The 22,253-nt window shown below is 37.6% G+C and overlaps 2 protein-coding genes across 2 annotated transcripts; both read left to right on the forward strand.

The window, feature by feature from the left end:
- Positions 1 to 12,296: 12,296 nt before the first annotated feature.
- LOC6042036 (cytochrome P450 4C1) lies at positions 12,297 to 14,035 on the forward strand. Its single transcript, XM_038260775.1, has 5 exons — positions 12,297 to 12,651; positions 12,715 to 12,967; positions 13,023 to 13,149; positions 13,208 to 13,378; positions 13,440 to 14,035. The coding sequence occupies exons 1-5, from the start codon at positions 12,297 to 12,299 to the stop codon at positions 14,025 to 14,027; spliced, it is 1,494 nt and encodes a 497-aa protein (XP_038116703.1). The 3' UTR covers positions 14,028 to 14,035.
- A 1,339-nt stretch (positions 14,036 to 15,374) lies between these two features.
- On the forward strand, positions 15,375 to 17,019 carry LOC6042035 (cytochrome P450 4C1). The gene is made up of 4 exons (XM_038260776.1): positions 15,375 to 15,714; positions 15,777 to 16,029; positions 16,093 to 16,384; positions 16,438 to 17,019. The coding sequence occupies exons 1-4, from the start codon at positions 15,375 to 15,377 to the stop codon at positions 17,017 to 17,019; spliced, it is 1,467 nt and encodes a 488-aa protein (XP_038116704.1).
- Positions 17,020 to 22,253: the final 5,234 nt, after the last annotated feature.

Below are 22,253 nucleotides of genomic sequence, written 5' to 3' on the forward strand. Positions count from 1 at the left end.
TTTTTTCTATAAAAAACCATCAAAATAATTTTTAATGCAATATGGGTATCAAATAATCGATTTTTTTTTCATTATTTTCGAATCTTATTTAATTTTTTCTTTGAAAATACTCAAATATTCTGAAATCCACCTATTTGCGAAAAAAATACTCAAAATAACAGTTTTTACAATATGGGTATCAAGCGATCGAGACTTTTTCATACATTTCGAATAAAATGACAATTTTTTTCTTGAAAATACTCAAAATTTCTACAAAACTACGCATTTTCGAAAGAATGCTCAACATTTTAGTTTTTTTACGATATGGGTATCAAGTAATCGGATTTTTTTCATACTTTTCAAATGTAATAGGGTAATTCTCCGCCAACTCACACAGCAGTTGCCCCGACCCCTCTTCGATTTGCGTGAAACTTTGTCCTAAGGGGTAACTTTTGTCCCTGATCACGAATCCGAGGTCCGTTTTTTGATATCTCGTGACGGAAGGGCGGTACGACCCCTTCCATTTTTTGAACATGTGAAAAAAGAGGTGTTTTTCAATAATTTACAGCCTGAAACGGTGATGACACAGAAATTTGGTGTCAAAGGGACTTTTGTGTAAAATTAGACGCCCGATTTGATGGCGTACTCAGAATTCCGAATAAACGTATTTTTCATCGAAAAAAACACTAAAAAAGTTTTAAAAATTCTCCCATTTTCCGTTACTCGACTGTACAAAATTTTGGAACATGTCATTTTATGGGAAATTTAATGTACTTTTCGAATCTACATTGTCCCAGAAGGGTAATTTTTTCATTTAGAACAAAATTTTTCATTTTACAATTTCGTGTTTTTTCTAACTTTGCAGGGTTATTTTTTAGAGTGTAACAATGTTCTACAAAGTTGTAGAACAGACAATTACAAAAATTTTGATATATAGACATAAGGGGTTTGCTTATAAACATCACGAGTTATCGCGATTTTACGAAAAAAAAGTTTTGAATAAGTTGGTCGTCGTTGATCATGGCCATTCATGGTCACCCGCGACAGACACGGACGACGAAACAAAGAGAAACGCAAAAAGTAACTTTTTCAAAACTTTTTTTCGTAAAATCGCGATAACTCATGATGTTTGTAAGCAAACCCCATATGTCTATATATCAAAATTTTTGTAATTGTCTACTCTACAACTTTGTAGAACATTGTTACACTCTAAAAAATAACCCTGCAAAGTTAGAAAAAACACGAAATTTTAAAATGAAAAATTTTGTTCTAAATGAAAAAATTACCCTTCTGGGACAATGTAGATTCGAAAAGTACATTAAATTTCCCATAAAATGACATGTTCCAAATTTTTACAGTCGAGTAACGGAAAATGGGAGAATTTTTAAAACTTTTTTAGTGTTTTTTTCGATGAAAAATACGATTATTCGGAATTCTGAGTACGCCATAAAATCGGGCGTCTAATTTAACATAGAAGTCCCTTTGACACCAAATTTCTATCTCATCACCGTTTCAGGCTGCAAATTGTTGAAAAACACCTCTTTTTTCGCATGTTCAAAAATGGAAGGGGTCGTACCGCCCCTCCGTCACGAGATATCAAAAAACGGACCTCGGTTTCGTGATCAGGGACAAAAGTTACCCCTTAGGACAAAGTTTCACGCAAATCGAAGAGGGGTCGGGGCAACTTTTCCCGATTTCGTGTGAGTTGGTAGAGAATTACCCAATAACAACATTTTTTGAAAATCAGTGTCTTGCGAACCTTCGTGGTGAACGGACACTAGAGCTGCGGTATTTTTTACTACCTAAGCTCAGAGTTATTTCAAAACAAAATTCACAGTCTTTTTAAAGACTACCTGAGTTATTTTCCAAAATTCTAAACAGTCTTTTCAAGACTATCCCCACCTGAAATTTTGTTGTATTTTACAAACGAAGCCATCTTTTTAAGAGAACTTTGCTTGCAAAATGCGTCAAAACAAAGGTAAACGCAAATCTTCTGAAGATTTGGTCGTTACGTCGGTGAAGCGTTTGAACGCTAAACCGGCTAACGGAAACAGAAAAAGAAAACAGCATCTTCTGAGGTCTGATTCTGATTCTGAATGTGAGGTCAATCCTCCAATTCCATTGACAAACAGTTTCGGTGTTTTATCCGAAACTGATGACAAGGAACCTTCTCCTCGTACTGAGCCTTCTGCCGTCGAGAAACGAGTAAAGGCACCGCCAATTGTAGTGACTTCCGTCTCCGATTTGGCCAGCTTTCGAACGCAACTGAAGAATTGCAAGGAAACTTGCAATTTGAAAGTTTCGTTCCAGCTTGGTCGAAGAGGAGAATGTCGCTTGTTGACGGAATCTTTACAAGATCACCAAACTTTTGTTGGTTATTTGAAAACCACAAACACAATTTCTACACGTATGAGACCAAGAATGCTCGGCCATTCAAGGCGGTCTTGAAAGGTCTCTCCAACGACTTGTCGGTGGATGAGATCAAAAACGAACTTAAGGTGTTGCTTGGCTTTGCCCCATCCCAAGTAATACCAATGAAGAAAAATCAAACGGGAATATTTCTCGCTTTGGTTTGACTTCACAATTTTATCTGATTCATTTCAACAGAAATGAAATCAACAATTTGAAACTTTTGGACAAAGTTCAGTTTTTGTTCCATGTACGGGTAAAGTGGGAGCATTTTAAGAAACATGGCGGTAATGGCCAGAATCTGACCCAGTGCCGGCATTGCCAGGCATTCGGTCACGGTACTGATCATTGCGCCATAGTTCCAAAATGCATGGTTTGCGGGGATTCTTCTCACGACAAGGACAATTGTCCCGTGAAAGAAGTCACCCAATTTAAATGTGCAAATTGTGGTGGAAATCACAAATCAAATTTCTGGGATTGCCCCATCAGAAAAAGGTTTTGGATTCTCGTGCTAAGCATCAGCCGAAATCCAAACCGAAATTTTCTCAAAGTCAGGTTGTACCTGCATCTTTAAATCAAACGTTCGTGCTGTCTCACTCGAACAATTCTAGAAATACCCCTACCGTGGAAAAGTTAGGTAACAACAATGGCATTTCTTATGCTAACGTCGTTTCGGGTTCGGGTTCATCCACGAATTTTAAATCCTCTACCAATCTTTCTGAAATTGGGCAGGTACCTCAAATCTCATTTGAAAATTTTTCTGCTGGCAACGCTTTGGGATCTTCTGATCTCGGCGATGTTACGTTTGAAAAATGACTTTTTGCAAAACTCACTGTTTGGTTTGATTCAAACAATGAGTAATGCTACATCCATGATGGAAGCAATCCAGATTGGATTAAAATTTGCGAATGATGTTGTTCTTACCCTGAAGTTTAATCATGGATCTAAGTAATTCCATCAATATTATGAATTTTAATGCTCGCTCTTTAAAAGCGAAAGAAAATGAATTTTTCAACTTTTACGAGTTCATAACGTGCATGTTGCTGTTATAACCGAAACATTTTAAAAACTGGCACTTATTTGAAAAGTGATCCAGATTATAAAGTTATAACTAATAACCGAATGAATCGAAATGGCGGTGGAGTTGCAATAGTTATCCACCGTAGTATGACTTATAGCACGTTACGTGACTTTAAGTTAAAAGTTATTGAAAGTTTGGGCATTGAACTTGAAACTTCTTTTGGGAAAATTATGATTGCAGCTGCATATTTGCCATTCCAATGCACTGGAGAAAATAAAAATTATTTCAAAGGGGATTTGAATAAACTTACTCGGCATAGATCTCGATTTTTGATCATCGGTGATTTTAATGCCAAACACCAATCTTGGAATAATTCAAAAGTAAATTCCAATGGTAAAATTCTGTTCAGAGATTGCACTTCTGGTCTTTATTCGGTTTTATACCCGAATGGGCCAACTTGCTTTTCTTCTGTTAGAAATCCATCAACAATTGATTTGGTGTTGACAAATCAAAGTCAGTATTGTGGTCCTTTAGTGACTCATGCTGATTTTGATTCTGATCATCTTCCAGTAACTTTTTCACTTTCTCATGAAGCAGTTACCAGACCCAATAGTTCTGTGTTTAATTACCACAAAGCTAATTGGGACAGGTATCAGCATCATATTGAGAATAATTTAAATCATGATTTTGTTTTAGAAACCAAAGCTGATATTGATTCAGCCTTGGAATCTTTAACTAATGCAATTTTGGATGCTAGGAATATTGCTATTCCTAAAGTCCAAGTCAAATTTGATTCTCCCATTATTGATGACGATCTTCAGCTTCTGATTCGTCTGAAAATGTTCGCCGAAGACAGTATCAACGTTCTCGTGATCCTGCACTGAAGCGAATTCAAAAGATTTGCAAAAGGTTATTGACCACAGATTCACTCTCCTGCGAAATGAAAAGTTCGCAAGAGATGTCGAACAAATTAAACCTTATTCCAAACCTTTTGGAAACTTTCAAAGGTTCTTAAGAAACCTCAAAACCCATCCCTTCTTTAAAAGATGGTGATAATATTCTATTAACTAATGGGGAAAAAGCTCAAAACTTGCTCAGCAGTTTGAGAGTGCTCATAATTTCAACTTGAATGTTTTGAGTCCTATTGAAAATCAAATTTCAATAGAATTTCAGAATATTGTTGAACAAGAATTTTCATCAGATGAAGTTTTTAATACGGATCTGAATGAAATAAAATCTATTATCAAAAATTTAAAAATATGAAAGCCCCTGGTGAGGATGGCATTTTTACATTTTAATTAAAAATTACCAGAAGCAACTTTAAGTAGCTTGGTCAAAATTTTCAACAAATGTTTTGATTGGCATATTTTCCCAGTAGTTGGAAAAATGCCAAAGTAATTCCGATTTTGAAACCGGATAAAAATCCTGCTGAAGCCTCAAGCTATCGGCCCATTAGTTTGCTTTCATCTATTAGTAAATTATTCGAAAGAATAATTCTTAATAGAATGATGACGCACATTAATGAAAATTCAATTTTCGCTGATGAGCAGTTTGGATTTCGCCTTGGGCATTCAACTACTCATCAGTTGTTGAGAGTTTCAAATTTAATTCGAAGCAACAAATCTGAGGGCTATTCTACTGGCGCTGCTCTTCTAGACATAGAAAAAGCATTTGACAGTGTTTGGCATAAAGGTTTGATTGCGAAATTGAAAAGGTTTAATTTTCCGATTTATATCGTGAAAATTATTCAAAATTATTTGACGGATCGTACTCTGCAGGTATGTTATCAGAATAGCAAATCTGATCAACTACCTGTACGTGCTGGCGTCCCTCAAGGAAGCATTTTGGGTCCAATTTTATACAATATTTTTACTTCTGACTTGCCTGATTTGCCCCCAGGATGTCAGAAATCACTTTTTGCTGATGACACAAGCATCTCCGCCAAAGGCAGAAGCCTTCGTGTCATCACAAGAAGATTACAAAAAGCTTGGATATTTTCAATTCTTATTTGAAAGAATGGAAAATTACTCCAAATGCTGCAAAACTCAACTTATTATTTTCCCTCACAAACCAAGGGCTGATTTTCTTAAACCAAAAAGTCATCACATTATAAAGATGAATGAGGTAAATTTAAAGTGGGAGGATCAAGTGAAATATCTTGGACTTGGTTTTGACAAAAACCTTACTTACAAGGATCACATTGAAAGTATCCAGGTTAAATGTAACAAATATATTAAATGTTTGTATCCACTTATAAACAGGAATTCTAGACTTTGTCTCAAGAATAAACTGTTAATTTATAAACAAATTTTCAGACCTGCCATGCTTTATGCTGTGCCGATCTGGACAAGCTGTTGCTTAACCAGGAAGAAAAAACTTCAGAGGATTCAGAACAAAATTCTGAAAATGATTCTGAAACTTCCTCCCTGGTTCAGCACCAGTGAACTTCATCAATTAGCCGAAGTTGACACTTTGGATGTTATGTCCAATAAGATAATTGATGCATTTCGACAAAAATCATTGCAGTCTTCAGCTGCATTGATCCGCTCTTTATATAGTTTATAAGTTAGTTTTAAGGTATCCCTTTTCCCTTTTGTACATGTAGGACCTCCTACATTTGAAATCACTGAATAGCGAAAGCTACAATATTTCATGAATAAATGAAAGTTGCTAGTATTTAAAATTGAGGTGAAAAGTCATCGTTTGTGATTGGACACTCAATAATATTTTAACTGAATGAATGTACATGGAAAAGAAATTTGAATAAATATAAATTAAAAAAAAAAAAAACATTTTTTGAAAATACTCATTTTTTCAGAAAACTACGTATTCAATAAAATACTCAAAATTTCAGTTTTTCACCATATGGGTATCAAATGATCGGAATTTTTTCCTTCATTTCGAATGTAAATTTTCACAAAACTTCGTAATTTCGAAAAAAATACTCAATTTTTTTGTAAAAAATTTAAGTTATTTCAAAAATTGTTGTCTTAACATTCGAAATGTATTAAAAAAAATCCCGATCATTTGATACTCATACCGTGAAAACTGAAATTTAAAGTATTTTTTTTAAATACGAAGTTTTGAGAAAATTTTTAATATTTTCAAAAAATGTTGTCTTTGAATTCGAAATGTTTGGAAAAATCCCGATGGTTTGATCCCATGTTGGAAAAACTTTGATTTTGAGTATTTTTTTTTTCAAAAATACGTAGTTTTGTGGACATTTTAAATTAGAAAAAAAATTTTAATTACATTTTAAATTAATGATAAAATTCCTATCGTTTTATACCCATATTTAAAAAAAAATGATATTTTGAGTTTTTTTTTTAAATACGTAGTTATATGATTTTTTCTGAGATTTTTCAAAAACTGTTTTTATTACATTCGAAATGTATGACGAAACGTAGTTTTGGGAAAATTTTGAGTATTTTCAAAAAAAATGTTTTTATTACTTCCGAAATGCATTACAAAATTCCGATCGTTTAATAACCATATTTAAAAAACCTGATATTTTGAGCATTTTTTTTTTTTGAAAATACGTAGTTTACTGAAAATTTTGAGTATTTTCAAAAAATGTTTTAATTACATTCGAAATGCATAACAAAATTCCGATCGTTTGATACGTAGTTTTGCGAAAATTTAAGCATTTTCAAAATTTTTTTTGCATTCGAAATGTATGACAAAATTCCGTTATACAGCAATTCTCCACGAAAACAGCATGATTCGACAAAAAAACCTACGCCGTATTAGGGTGGTCCGAAAAATGGCCATTTTCTTCATTTTTCGCAAAAATCACTTTTTTCAAAAATCATATCTCCGTGCCATTCAATCCGATTCAAGCTGTCCTAGACGCAAAAGAAAAGTGATTAGTTTGGCTAAAAAAAATCTAGCTTTACATTTGAAAAGGTCGTATGAAAACTTAAAATGCTGTTATGAAGGTCTCGGGACCAAATATTTTTACCTGATTCCTCGGAAAATTTTACATAACATATCAAAAAATGATGAAGTTAGATTTCAATTTTCTTCGATACGATTTTCAAAAATAAAAACTTAGTTTTTCGACGCGCAGATGGGAAAATGACGAAAACCGCAAAAAATCGACTTTTTTCACTAAAACTGTGATAACTTGAAAATTTCAGCGATGTTAGGGTAGCAAAAGTTGCGTATTTCAATTAAAAGACACAAATTAAATTGAACTTCAAAGCTTACTAATTTTCTGTAGCTCCATTACGTTACACAATAGGTAAACGCCATCTACACCCCCACTCGGTGGCCCAAATTTAATTATTCTTCTGTTTTTATCCCGGTGATAACATCTCCTAGTTATTGCCCTTCTTTGTGCACCATTAGACCGTTTTGGCTTAGTCCTTTTTGATGCCCTTTTTGCTGCTCGATTATTGGGGGGAGGACTATTTTTGGATCAACCCCGCAAAAGAACATATAAATCGCCCTAGCAAACAATATCACCACAAACGAAAATGCGGTTCGGTTCGGCTTATTTCCTTTCACCGCTAACAGATCGCTTTATGGGTGAGCTTTTGTTTTAGAACTCTATCTAACTGGCGCCCCTCGAACGCTTTTGGAGTCATGCAACAGAAATCGATCGAACGCTTTATCACTCTTGGGTTCTTTTTTTTGTTTTTGTCTGGTGGACATGGCTCACTGAGCAATAATGGAGTGGGTATAAAAATAACTTTGGCAGTAAGAGGAAAAAGAGGTGTTCGATAATACTTTTATGATCCTTGAATTATTGTTGAAAATAAAGAGAAATGGGTGGTCCTTTTGTAACCTTTTGAACTTGAATTTTATTTTTTAAATAGTACTTTTTGAATACATACCACCATTTTACGAAGTATTTTCTGGAAAGCCTTTTGAAAAAGGGCAATTCTCCGCCAACTAAAACGAAATCGGAAAAAGTTGCCCTAATCCTTTTCGATTTGCGTGAAATTTGAAGAATTTGAAATTTGGGTCATTTTGGTAACTGATCACGAATCTGAGCTCCATTTTTTGATGTCTCTTGACGGAGGGGCGTACGACCCCTTTCATTTTCGAACATTCGAAAAAATACGTGTTTTTCAATCATTTGAAGCCTGAATAGTGATGGTATGGAAATTTGGTGTCAAAGGGATTTCTATGTAACATAGGGCACCCGATTTGATTGAGCATGAGCATGAGCATGGTTGACTGCCAATGAGCTGCTACTCCGTTATTGACAGATCAGCTGAAGTTAAACAATGAATCAAAAGTGATCAGTGGGAGCCAACTATCCGTTCACTGTTTAACCCCTGAAGATCCCTACTTTATTAGTCAATACCGGCGCCCTCCCAAGAAGCCTGCAGTTCAACGAAAGAGAGGAATGTTAGTCCGATAGTTGAAGTTGCAGATTGATGAGCACAAAGTTTTTCGCTATATACTTGTTGATACCGCTTGAGACCGTTGAATCCACATCATCTCCTTCAAGCATCACGTGATTAATTTTTTTTGGGTTAGTAGGATAAGGTATTGGCTTTTCGATGCCTCCCGAGCTACGACGCTATGGGGAGGACTTTCATAACAGACCCGTCGGCGAGCTTTCCGAGCAACGATGCTATGGGAAGGTCTTTCTGGTTAACACACAAAATCACTCACACACAGTTATTTTGCTCCACTATTAACTCAATTGTCAGTGCGTCTTTCGATCATTATATAGAAATGGCTTTTTTACCGCAAGAAAATTAAACCTTATTCGAAAAATTTAAACGCCGTGCCTTCCAATCAACGATGATATAGGAAGGGCTTTGAAAATCACAAAAAATCACTTTTCTTTCCGAATATTTTTTACGACCACGCGCTCACTTTGCCAATTATGCACTCTGCAACATAGGGCACCCCATTTGATTTCATACAAAAAATTCCGAAATATTTAGTTAAGAATTTTAATTTAAAAAAGGAGTTTAATCAACTGTTAACACTCCAAATAGTAGTTTATGCAACAAGTTGCAAAAAAAGGATTTTTTCAGCACGAGTCGTACATTTATCCAACGAGGTTCACCGAGTTGGATGAATACGACGAGTGCTGAAAAAATCAAGTTTTGCAACGAGTTCCATACAACATTTTTTGCAATTTCGAAAAACATTGAGTGAAATTTTAAGTCGAATTTTCATGCATTTTGTCAATAAATCGTTTAAATCAAAAAAATAAATAAAAAGTGTTACTTTCCGAAACAAGTGCTGAAAAGTTCAACTTTTCAGCACCCATTTGAGTGCTGAAAAGTAGAACTTTTCAGCATTTATTTTGAAAAGTGTTGCTATTCGATTCTGTTATTTTTGGTACAGAAAAGTAGGTTATTTCGTCGTTCAAGAATGACAGGAAAAGTAAGTAGTTTCACGACGGAATTGCAAAAATGCATTTTTCTGTATTGAAAATCACATTTAGCAAGTTTTGACTCGTTTGAAAATATTTTCAATTTTTATTAAGTTCCGATGTACATGAAAGCTAATACTTTTGTTTTATCGCAAAAAAGAAACCCCTTCAATACATAGAAATTTTCTAAACGAATGATTGTAAAGCAAGTGGACAGATGTTTAATGCATTTTAAAACACTTTTTTTCGTTGAAGGGTTGAAGCCATGGCTTGTATTTACATTTTTAATACAATTTTATTTTCAATTAAATTTGAAAATTCACCTTGATCGCTAGCAATGAAAAAAAAAATAAACAAAGCATTTAAGAAAATAATCCAAAAGAAAATTGATTTTTTCTGTTCGCAAGGAAATTTCTTGCAACGCACAGTGGACTCTCACTCTCATCAATTGATTCCTCGGAATTTTTCACGTAAGAGCTATGTCAAAGCATTGAACATTTCAGCAACATATTCAAAACTAAAAAAACAGCAAAAAAAAACTGTTTAAATCGGTCTTAAACGGGCCTTACGCAAATTTCCACGGATTCTCACCATTACCAATCGATTCCTCGGAATTTTTCACAAATTAAAAGTCTTGGTCGAAAGTTCTAATTGACCGGCAACAATTGAGTCCGGTTTTTGCCTCAATTTTTCCCACTGTGCAACGATTGGTTCAGGGTTTCAACCTTTAAAAAACGTTTTGTAACAGGCTGAATCGTTACTACTACAAATCGGCTGCTTCAAGGGCATGTTGTTGTGCCTTAATTGTGAAACCATCATCGTTCGTATCACGTTGAGGCGGTGTCCTTATTACGTAAAACCTATACTTTCGATCAAAATGCGCATTTTGGTTCAGTGGACTCTTAATAGAAGGGTAAGCAATAGCCACAAACTACTTAAGGTCTGTGCTACAGTCTAGACTCGATTATCCGGAGGCCACTGAAAAATTTCACTCCGGATAATCGAATCATGAAAAAAAAATTTGGTCTAATTTTTGATTGTCGAGCTTAAATATAACCCGTAAACTACCGTTAAAGTGATTTAGAATTTTTAAACCGCAGATGGCGGCCAAAATGGCCGGGCTGAAATATTGAAAACAAAAATGCATTTTTTGATTTATAATGCCATCAAATATTCAGATTTGATTAAAATGGGGTCCCATAACTCGAACTTGATGATAAAAGAAAAAAAAACATATGAAAAAAAATAGTCATGATTCGATTATCCGAAGTCCCATACAAACCTTCGGGTAATCGAACTTCGGATAATCGAGTCTGGACTGTATAGCTAGTGGTGAGCTAAAAGTGGTTTATTAGTTTAATAACTTTTAAAAGTTGAAATAAAAACATGATTTGGCTATCAAAACAAATGGTTATTAATGGTTGACAATTAAATAAAGATCTGATTGATTTTCCACTTAAAATCTTTCTCAAAACTAGCAATGTTTAACATTGTTTCGAAAAACACTATCCCAATCAAGGTCCATTAATAGAACCCGTTTTTATCCTCCGTTCGACCCATTCCCGCGATTTTCCTGGCCACGGTCGGAAATATCCCGCCCCTGATAAAATCAAATTAAAAGTTAGTCCTGGCTTGTGGTAACCGAAAAGTGACTCCCCCGACATAGCAGCACCACCCGGAGGAAGGGGTCGAAGTGGGTTGGATGCCATTACGGGAGGGGACAAAGGTAGGAAAATTGGATTTGCTGCTAACCCGGGCAGTTGGTAATAACAAAATTCATGCCATTTCAATAACAAATACTGTTAAAATAACAAAAAGTGTTATGGAATCTTCTTGAAAAATCCATTTTTGCATAAGGCTTTAATAACAGTTTATGTTATCATAACAAAATTTGTTATTGGTCTGATATTGGTTGAGACCCAACACAACTTTGGAATAACATTTTTTGTTATGGAAGAATACCTCCAACTGTTATTGGGATGATCGGATTAGTTGTTAAAATAACAAAAAATAATAACAAAGATTTGTTCGAAGAATAACTAAAAATGTCATTAGTCTGTTATTACAATAACCATCCAATAACAAAAAAATCATAACGACGAATAACAAATCTTGTTATAAATAACATAAAATGTTATTGGCCTAGTATTTTCAAATAACAAACAATGTTATTCCCAATTTATTTCCGTCTGCTCGGGAAATTACGGGGTTTAATGTCTAGGACGCTGCTCGTAATGGGGTGGGAGGTGGTGTTTTCTTGCGAATTTTCCAACTGGAACGCTAGGTAATTCAATGAGTTTTGACTGAAACAACTTCAGGAGTTGCCTTTCGCTAATGGATTGCTTGTTGGAGCTGCTTGGCAAATTCATCAACGGTAAAATGCTGTTAGTACTTTGGAGTGTTTTGAAAACACTCTAGTGTACATGCTGAACGTTCTCACTTTTGATAGAAATGTTTCCAAAATACTTGATATAGTCTTAGTACGTGCTACTTAAGCTTGCTGTTTACGCAAAAAGTGCTTCAGTAGCCGGGTCGTAACTGAAGATGTTCGTTCTACTCGTGGTGTTCGCAGTGTTGCTGCTGCTCCTGTTCTTGGACTACGCGAATAAGGTGCGCTTCAGCTGGATCACCAACAACCTTCCGACGGTCCCGAAATGCTACCCGTTGATCGGCAACGTGCTCATGTTCACCGGCAAGTCCAAGGTGGACCGGTTCGAGCTGTTCAATCGGGCGTTCCGCGCCAAAAACCGACTACAGCTGGCATGGGCTGGCCCGAGCCCGTTCGTCATGGTGCTGCATCCGGATCTGATCTCGAAGGTGCTGTGTGACCCGAACTGCTGCGATCGACCCATGTTCTACCGATTTCTGAAGCTGAAGTTGGGCATCTTTTCCGCGGAGTGTTTGTGATATTTGGTTTGTAGTGCGAGTAACGCATAATAAAGTTTCGATTCCGCTGTTGCAGACGATTTCTGGAAGCCCGCCCGCAAGATGCTGAACCCGACGTTCAACGTGAAAACGCTGAACGACTTTGTTCCACTGTTTGAGAAGTGCGCTTTGATGATGGTTGATCGGTTGAAGAGTTGTCCCAAGGGGGTTGCGCTGGATATTGCGGAGTACACGCGACGATGTGCGTTGGAGATGGTCCTGGCGACTACCCTGGGGGCGAGTGTACTCGTTCGGGACGAGAATGAAAAGTTTCTGGAGTGTTTGAGAATGTGAGATTAGGTGAGGGGAGTTTTGATGATGATTTTGAAGCAAAATTTCTTGCAGATTGTTCGTAATCGTTGGAAAGCGAATGTTCAACGGGCTTCTCTTCTCGGATCTGATCTACAGCTTTACTCAGGATTACGTCGATGAGGAACGTGCTCGAAAGTTTGTGACGGAATTCTCGTTGAAAGTATGTGCCCAAGTTCGTTGACCATATGACCAACTAATCAACATAATTTTGTGTCAAGATCATCAAAGAGCGTCAAGAGGTGCTCAAAGGAACCTCACGCGAGGAGGAGTCCGAGGAAGGCATCCGTACGTCGAGGATCTTCATCGATCAGCTGCTCACCATGGCGGACACCGACGGTCAGCTTACCGACGAGAATATCTGCGAGCAGATCCTCACGATTATCATAGCGGTTCGTAGTTCCTCACAATCCCCAACCCACAACCCTACAACCCAATCTTATCATTACACAGGGCAGTGACACCTCAGGCTTCACCGTCGCCTACACCTGCCTCTTTCTGGCCATGTTCCCCCACCACCAGGACCGTCTCATGGAGGAAATCGACACGTTCCATCCACCAGGCGGCCCCGCCATCACCCCAGACACCCTCAAAGACCTTCCCTTCATGGACCAATTCCTGAAGGAAAGCATGCGGATCGCTCCGATGGGTCCGCTCGTGGGTCGTCAGAACACCGCCGACATCGAGCTGGACGGGCACCGAATCCCCAAAGGAACGTCGCTCTCGCTCAACTTCTTCGAGCTGCACCGCCGGCAGGACATCTGGGGACCGAACGCGCACCAGTTTGATCCGGAGAACTTTGCGCCGGAACGGACCGAGGGACGGCACCCGTTTGCGTTTGTGCCGTTCAGTTCCGGCTATCGGAACTGCATCGGCTGGAAGTACGCCATGATCAACACCAAGGTGATGCTGATTCACATTTTGCGGAACTTTAGGCTGAAGACGGAGCTGCGGTTTGAGGAGCTGAGGTTCGCTTCGAGCGTGACGCTGGACATGCTGCACAAGCACATGGTGGTGCTGGAGCCGAGGAGTAGAGTGTGAGAGTTGGACAAGGGCTGAAATTTAAAATAAAATAATGAAAAAAACATCTATTTGTTCTAAGGAGTCATCCATAAATCTCGTGGCCACTTATTGGGGAGTTCGAAATTTTCCAGGCTCCATTCAAAGAAGGTTTTTAGTGTATCGAAAATTGACCACGTGGGGGAAGGGAGGGGTGGGGGAGGGGGGTATAGAATTTTCAATACAGTTTCCACGTGGTTTATGGATGGTCCCTTTCGCACGTTCTGTTTAGAATAAAAGTTGAACCGTTGCGTGGCGCTGACTTGAATTAAACTGTAAGCCGGGTGACATTGAGGTTGAAGAATGTTTTATGTAAAAATAAAAATACTACATAAATACAAAGAGAGAATCAAGGGTCGAAGTAGTAAAAAAATAAAGTTTAAAATCTGAATTTCATTTTTATCTTGTAAAGTTTCAATCTCTTGAAAAAAAGAAATCACTAATTTATTTTACACTGTAACAGAAATTTTCTGTGTATAAAAAAATTAATTAATTCATTATAAAATATTGTTTTCCTAAAGTATTGCGCGTCTATTTCTGATGTGTGGTTCCCGAATTGAGTCCTAAAATGAAGCTTAGAATGGTGATATTATTGTTCACAACGATTGAGCATGTTTTTCTGAGCAAAATAACTCATTGTACGACCACAAAGAGTTTAAAATGGATTTTTAAATCAATTTTGACAAATCAAGAAAGACCGCGAGGATATCCTTCTTGACAGAAAAGGTTCTACTTGACAGCTCGTTCCAATGGGACCATAGTTTATCCACCGAAAAAATGTTGTCTTGTCAACTTTTTTTGTATTAAAATAACAAAAAGTGATCAGAAATGGTTATTCAACGTGTTTTTAATCGTTGTACATGAAAATAAACATCGGGCTTAAGGACAAACCAAAAAACAAAAAACAAAAAAACAAAAAACAAAAAAACAAAAAACAAAAAACAAAAAAACAAAAAACAAAAAACAAAAAACAAAAAACAAAAACAAAAACAAAACAAAAAACAAAAAACAAAAAACAAAAAACAAAAAACAAAAAACAAAAAACAAAAAACAAAAAACAAAAAACAAAAAACAAAAAACAAAAAACAAAAAACAAAAAACAAAAAACAAAAAACAAAAAACAAAAAACAAAAAAACAAAAAACAAAAAAAAACTAAAACTTATTTTCAGATTCATCCTTGTTTTAACACACACTTCTTCATTAGTTTTTATAGTCAGATATTCAGGGTAGACTCAACACTCTGTTCTACGCCACAGCATTGAATGAACTTCGCGATAACTCGAGTAAGTTTTTTCCATCGCACCAAAGCTCAGTCAGTACCCTCCAAGATGTTGCTGCTGCTCGTGCTCGCGATCGCCGCCCTGCTAGCGTTGCTGGACTACGTGAAGAAACTTCACCGCTTCCCGTCCATTCCGACCGCCCGGCCAAATCACCCCGTCATAGGAAATGCACTTTTGTTCCGCGGAACGGATCTGCAGGAAAAGTTCGAGCGGTTCAACCGAGTGTTCCGGGTGGACCGCCTCGTCAAGGGTTGGCTTGGCCCGATGATGTACGTAGGAGTAGCCCATCCGGACCTTGTTCAGCGGGTGCTTACCGACCCGAACTGCTTGCAGAAGCCGTTTTACTACGATTTTTTCTCCATGAGAAATGGACTGCTGACGGCTAAATGTTAGAAGGGTTGTGAAGAGTTGTTTGTTTGAGTTTGATATAGTGATTGCACGATGTTTCAGATGATGTGTGGAAGCCAAGTCGGAAGGTGCTGAACAGGACGTTCAATACCAGGTTCCTGAACGACTCGATTCCGGCTTTTCGGAAGTGCTCGCAGGTGATGGTGGATAGGATGAAGTGCTGTCCGGAGAGTATTCCGGTAGATGTGCTACCGTACACAATGCAGTGCACGTTGGAGATGATCTGCGCAACATCAATGGGACTAGATGTGCTTGAAAAGGCTGACAACAAGCAGTTTGTGGAGAGCATGGAAGTGTACTGTGTGTGAAGTTCTTGCAGATGGTAGTTTTGCTAATGTTTTTATTTCTGTAATCACAGATTTCTCCGAAAAATTGCAACTCGAATCTTTCATCCATTGAGTTACATCGATGTAATCTATCGGTGGACGGAGAACTACACGCAGCTGGAACGAGCTCGTCACTTTTGCTTGGATTACGCCAAGCATACCATTGACAAGCGGCGAGCAGCTCTTGAGAACCAGTCAATCTCGACGAAGGAGGATCACGAGTTCAGACGCAAAATTATTATCGATCAAGTACTCGAGATGGACGGTGATGATGAGCTGAACGATCAAAACTTGCGTGATCAGATTATGACGTTTGTAGCAGCTGTAAGTAACAACATTGTGATGTCAGCAACCTTTTAACCCTCTTCCGATTTCAGGGCAGTGACACCGTTGGACATGGAGTAGCTCACGCCTGTCTGTTCCTCGCAATCTTTCCTGACCTTCAGGAGAAACTCGCAACGGAGATTGTGACCGTTCTACCATCGGAAGAAGTAGACATAACTCCGGAAACCCTTAAAAATCTCACCTTCTTGGACAAGTTTTTCAAGGAAACCATGCGCGTAGCTCCACCGGCTCCGATGATTGCTCGGAGCAACATGGAGGAGATCGAGCTGGACGGATTTCGCTTCCCACCAGATACGATATTCATAATGAACTTCTACGAGCTTCACCGCCGAGCGGACATTTGGGGACCGCACGCGGACCGGTTTGATCCGGAGAACTTCTCGGAGGAGCGATCCCAGGGTCGGCATCCGTTCGGCTATCTGCCTTTCAGTGGTGGATCCCGGAACTGTATCGGGCTACGGTACGCCATGATCAACGCCAAGATCATGCTGATCTACATCGTACGGAACTTCCGGCTGAGAACGCACCTACGATTTGAGGATGTGAAGTTTCTCATGGGAATTACGCTTCATCTGGCGTTCAAGCATGCGATTGTGCTGGAACGCAGGAATTAGAGCACGTGTGCTTAATTTTTTTTTTTGTGACCAGGTGGGAAATAAAGGCTTCAGTTATAGTAGTAAGAATGATATGAGGGATTTTTGTTTGATTCTGTCACGTACATGCTAGATTACGAACGAATTCCTTATACAATATGAGCTTGTATGGAAGCCATTAGACGAAAACTAGTCTAGATAAGTAACGTGGAAACAATGTCAAGCTGGCATCGCTATTAACTACCTGAGTTAGGTGGTTCCCTCGTAAATCTTGATATTTATGGGTGCCAAGGGGATTCAGACCTTCAGGAAAGCTAAAATAACTGTGACATAAATGTTTACCTAACAACAACTTCTTGACGTTCCACGCTGTTACATCACAGAAAATTAAGAAGCCAAGTTTAATTCAAGATTATTCTCGAAACTTCTCCACGAAAACTTGCTCTTTGCTTAGGAGGAAAGCCATTTCGTAAGCCTTCCAGCAACCGACACCGTCCACTACTGAAGAGCCTTATTTTCTCATGAAATGGAAAGTCTTCCATTAGGGCTGACCATTTGGATGTCAAAGTGGCCACGTCGATGAGATAAGCAGCACGTGGGAAAAGGATAATCTTACCGTCATTCTCACGTTATCACTTAGGTGAAGTAGCCGTTGCTGGAAAATTGGCTAGCCATCTTTATCAGAAGCTTCGCCAAACGTTTTATTTTTAACGTCAAGGTATCCGGCCCTCGAAAAAGTGCTTGGACGTTAAGACGATGTTGATGCTGCCCACCAGAAAGGATGACACTAGATTATCCGATGATGAGAAGGCTCTACAGCTACAGGCTGTTCAGAGCGTTTGGGATAGGTTTTAATTCTCTTAAAATAGTAAAAGTATGAAGAGTAATGTTTCACAAATTACAAATTTAATGGAGTATCAACAACCGTAGTTTTTTCTGCAGTCAACTGGGTTTTTTCGGACCACCCTAACACGGTGTAGGTCACCCTAATGGCCAAAAAAAATACGGGTCTAATGATTTCTGTCAGGGAACCCCTGGAAACATTTCGAGCCCGATCCGAGCACTTTAGTTTTTTTCCATGCTGTTTTCGTGGGGAATTGCTGTATACATATGTAGCATTGAGTTGATTGACTAAATGAGCAACATTTATCTCAAAACTTAATACACTCAACCCCCGCACAGTGGGAAAAAAGGGCCCAAAAAATTACCGCAACATGATTTCGCGCAAACCATCGATTGCTATACACCAAAAGCTTCGTTTTTGCACCAGGAACAATAATCCGATGAAAAAACGCACTGCACGGACTGGTGGCCGGAGTACAGGCCACCGGAAGATCCGGATTTTTGGAAAAAGTGTCAGATTTATCCAATTGTGAACTGATAAGCTTTCTTCTACCATGAATAGTCACGCAAAACAATCCTAGAATAATATTAAATACCATAAGACCCATCGGGACCGGTTCCACCGATCTCCGGTGGCCACATCAGGAACCGCATTAGGAAACAGCGTAAACTAGTCATGCGACGTATCAAACTTTTTGATTTTGGATGGAGAGTATCCTTAAAATGTATTTTTACTTCCGGTGACCGGTTCCCAGGTTCTCCGGTGGCCACATCCGAAGATCATATTTGGCAAATTCCTGAAACCACTCTTGCGACATATCAAACTTCATGTTTTTAAGAGAGGAGTGTATAACTCATGTCCCCATCCAAAATCAAGAAGTTTGATACGTCGCATGACTAGTTTACGCTGTTTCCTAATACGGTTCCGGATGTGGCCACCGGAGATCGGTGGAACCGGTTCCGATGGGTCCTATGGCATTTAATATTATTCTAGGATTGTTTTGCATGACTATTCATGGTAGAAGAAAGCTTATCAGATCACAATTGGAATAATCTAACACTTTTTCTAAAAATCCGGATCTTCCGGTGGCCTGTACTCCGGCCACCAGTCCGTGCAGTGCGTTTTTTCATCGGATTATTGTTCCTGGTGCAAAAACGAAGCTTTTGGTGTATAGCAATCGATGGTTTGCGCGAAATCATGTTGCGGTAATTTTTTGGGTTGGTCACTTTTTCGAACTGTCACTTTTTACTCGTGACTCACACATACTATCAAACAAAACGTTTGTTAGTAAGTGTGAGCTCTGTGTAAAGAGGATGTAAAACTAAAAAGTGACCCTGTTCGTTTGACAACAGTTGGTGTCAAACCATCGGGGTTTCAGTGTATTTTTTGCATTTCCGTTGAATAACTACCGTCAACTGGGGCGAATCAGGACAACAGTCTGAATAAGGACAGCAGTTTTTAGAGCACTTTGCAGATTCAAACAGTTGCAGCTGTCAAAATGCTTATGCGCTCTTTTCAAATGTTGTTCTAGATTTCAGCAATATTGCGGTATTTCTTGATCTTGACCAGATTGTCAGATAAATCTGGGCAAGCCACATTTTTTTAAGTGTCATCCAGAATAAAGATTGATTATTATCTACACCAGATTTTTACAGATTTCGACTATTTAGCATTTTCTTCACATTTCCTACATTTTTTTCGGCCTCAAAAAGATTGAATTTACGATTTCATTTAGATCAATATTTACATTTTTGTTGATTTTCAATTTATTTCGCTTATTTGTAAATATTTATTTATCTTAAGGAAATCTTAGATTCAATTTTGAGGCCGAAAATCTTTATTGGAAGGTAAATTTAATGTATTTTTTTGAATTTTGAATAGCGCAGAAAGTATTATTTCATATCATTTCGTCTTTTTTTAACTTTGCAAGGCTTTATGGTTAGCAAAACACGACATTATAAAATGTATTCTTCGTTCTGAATGCAAAAATATCATGTTTGAGTTATTCCAGATTTGAAAAGAACATTAAATTTTACCACGGTTTTTTACAGTTGAGTACTGAAAAATGGGCTGAGGATTTAAAACATTTTTTTTATGAAAAAGTTTTTTTTTGTAATTTTGCAACTTCACATAAAACCGCTTTGACACAAAATTTTCAATTCATCATCATTCCTGGAGCGAAATTTTAAAAGGGCGCATAAACATTTTTACAGCTGATACATGAAACTTATCAAATGTTGCTCTAGATTTCAGGCAACAAATCATTCAGAGCGAGTCCACGAGCAAATCATACCCATCTCCCATCCTCCTCACCAATCTATCTGAAATTTTCAGAGGTTGTTTGTACATATAAAACTAACATCTGGCCAAAATATGAGCACTCTAGGTCAACGGGAAGTGGGGCAAATCGGGACACAATGTTTAAAGGTTCAAAAACGTCAAAAATCTTAAAAATGCTCATAGGCAAAATTCAATTTTATTACGAAATTCCAAATGCATCTGAAAGGGCTTGAAAAATGCAACAAAATGTAGGGTAAAGCATCCCAATTGGTTAAATCTAAAGGGAGTAATTGACATTTTAGTGAAAAATAGCACAATTTTCAAACTCAAATAAAAAAATGTTCCATCCAGATAACAACTCGGTTCGACCTGCAGCTTGAAGGGGAGATTTGAGACTACCATCTGAGACTGATAACGTTTTGGGTAAGGCAGTTAAACAACTAAAATAGACACTTTTTCTTATAGTGATTTGTTTGGTTGTAAATTTTTGACCCCTTAAATTCAATTTTCCGGTGATAATTTTATCTAATTCTTATTCCTGAGACAATTTCACAATAGAAACATACATAAAAATGCTTATTTTCATGCATTTTAACCCTTTAAAAAAATATGTTAAAAAATAAAGAGGCTGCCTTTTTCGAGTATCCTTGGAAACGAACTTGATTTTTTAAAAATGTGATTCGAAGATTTATTTTTCTTTAATTTGTTAAAGGTTTTAAATGGATGAAAAAAAAACATTTTTATGTATGTTTCTATTGTGAAATTGTCTCAGGAATAAGAATTAGATAAAATTATCACCGGAAAATTGGATTTAAGGGGTCAAAAATTTACAACCAAAAAAATCACTAAAAGAAAAAGTGTCTGTTTTATGTATTTAACTGCCTTACCTAAAGCGTTCTCAGTCTCAGATGGTAGTCCCAAATATCCCCTTCAAGCTGCAGGTCGAACCGAGTTGTTATCTGGATGGAACATTTTTTTATTTGAGTTTGAAAATGGTGCTATTTTTCACTAAAATGTCAATAACTTCCTTTAGATTTAACCAATTGGGATACTCTACCCTGCATTTTGTTGTATTTTCAAGCCCTTTCAGACGCATTTTGAATTTCGAAATAAAATTGAATTTTGCCTAAGTTACAGCATTTTTAAAATTTTTGACGTTATTGAAACTTCAAACTTTGTGTCCCGATTTGCCCCACTTCCCGTTGACCTAGAGTGCTCATATTTTGGCCAGATGCTAGTTTTATATGTACAAACAACCCCTGAAAATTTCAGATGGATTGGTGAGGTCCAAACGACGTCCCATACAAAGGGGTATGTCCTGTTCGTGAAATCGCTCTTAATTGTTCAAAAATGAGAGGTGTCGTATCGCAACTCCGTCACGAGATATATCCAATACAGATAAAAATGACCGCACGATGGGAAGTAACCAAGGGTGGGCTTGTGAAAATTTTCTCTGTATCGGCTTTATTGTAAAATTGACCGCGGATGCGGATAACCAAAATAAGTAATGCAAGCATAATAACAATGGTTCAATATCTTTATAACGATTACAACATCCGTTATGAGGTTAGCACAAAACGATTCATTCATAATACGGTCTTATAACCGGTGTTCTTACAAGACTGCCACCCGAAGACCTTTTCAATTGCAGCAGAAACAACAGTCGCCGGTCCCACCCAGATTACATCATGAAATTCCTCGAAGAAAAGCGCACAACAAAATAGATGAAATGTCCTGTGGACTGCCGCGAGGTAATATTATCGACTGACTTCGATTCACGGAAAGGTCACGCAAAACGTCGATTATAGCGAGTTGCTCGCGAAGGAGGGAACAATGCTCTTTTATAAGGTGAATTCTTGAAAATTTAAGCAACTGAAATATTCAATAGTTTGGCTTCAGTCAAAACAGGTTATTTTATGTTAAACAAGATTCTTACATAATTCCGTGATTGCAACAGTCTGCTCATAATGGTAATTCGAATCAACTCTCATTCGAATGCCGTTTCCTCAGAAGAATAATAAGCAAGCAGCCACCGACAAATGATGCAAAATTACATTAGATTTTTCGTTCCTTTTGCTGATTCTCCGACGATCACCATAATCCTTCCACAAACATCAAAAACCCTTCTAAC

This window comes from Culex quinquefasciatus, chromosome 3 (assembly GCF_015732765.1).
Source record: "Culex quinquefasciatus strain JHB chromosome 3, VPISU_Cqui_1.0_pri_paternal, whole genome shotgun sequence".
NCBI classification, from domain to species: domain Eukaryota; kingdom Metazoa; phylum Arthropoda; class Insecta; order Diptera; family Culicidae; genus Culex; species Culex quinquefasciatus.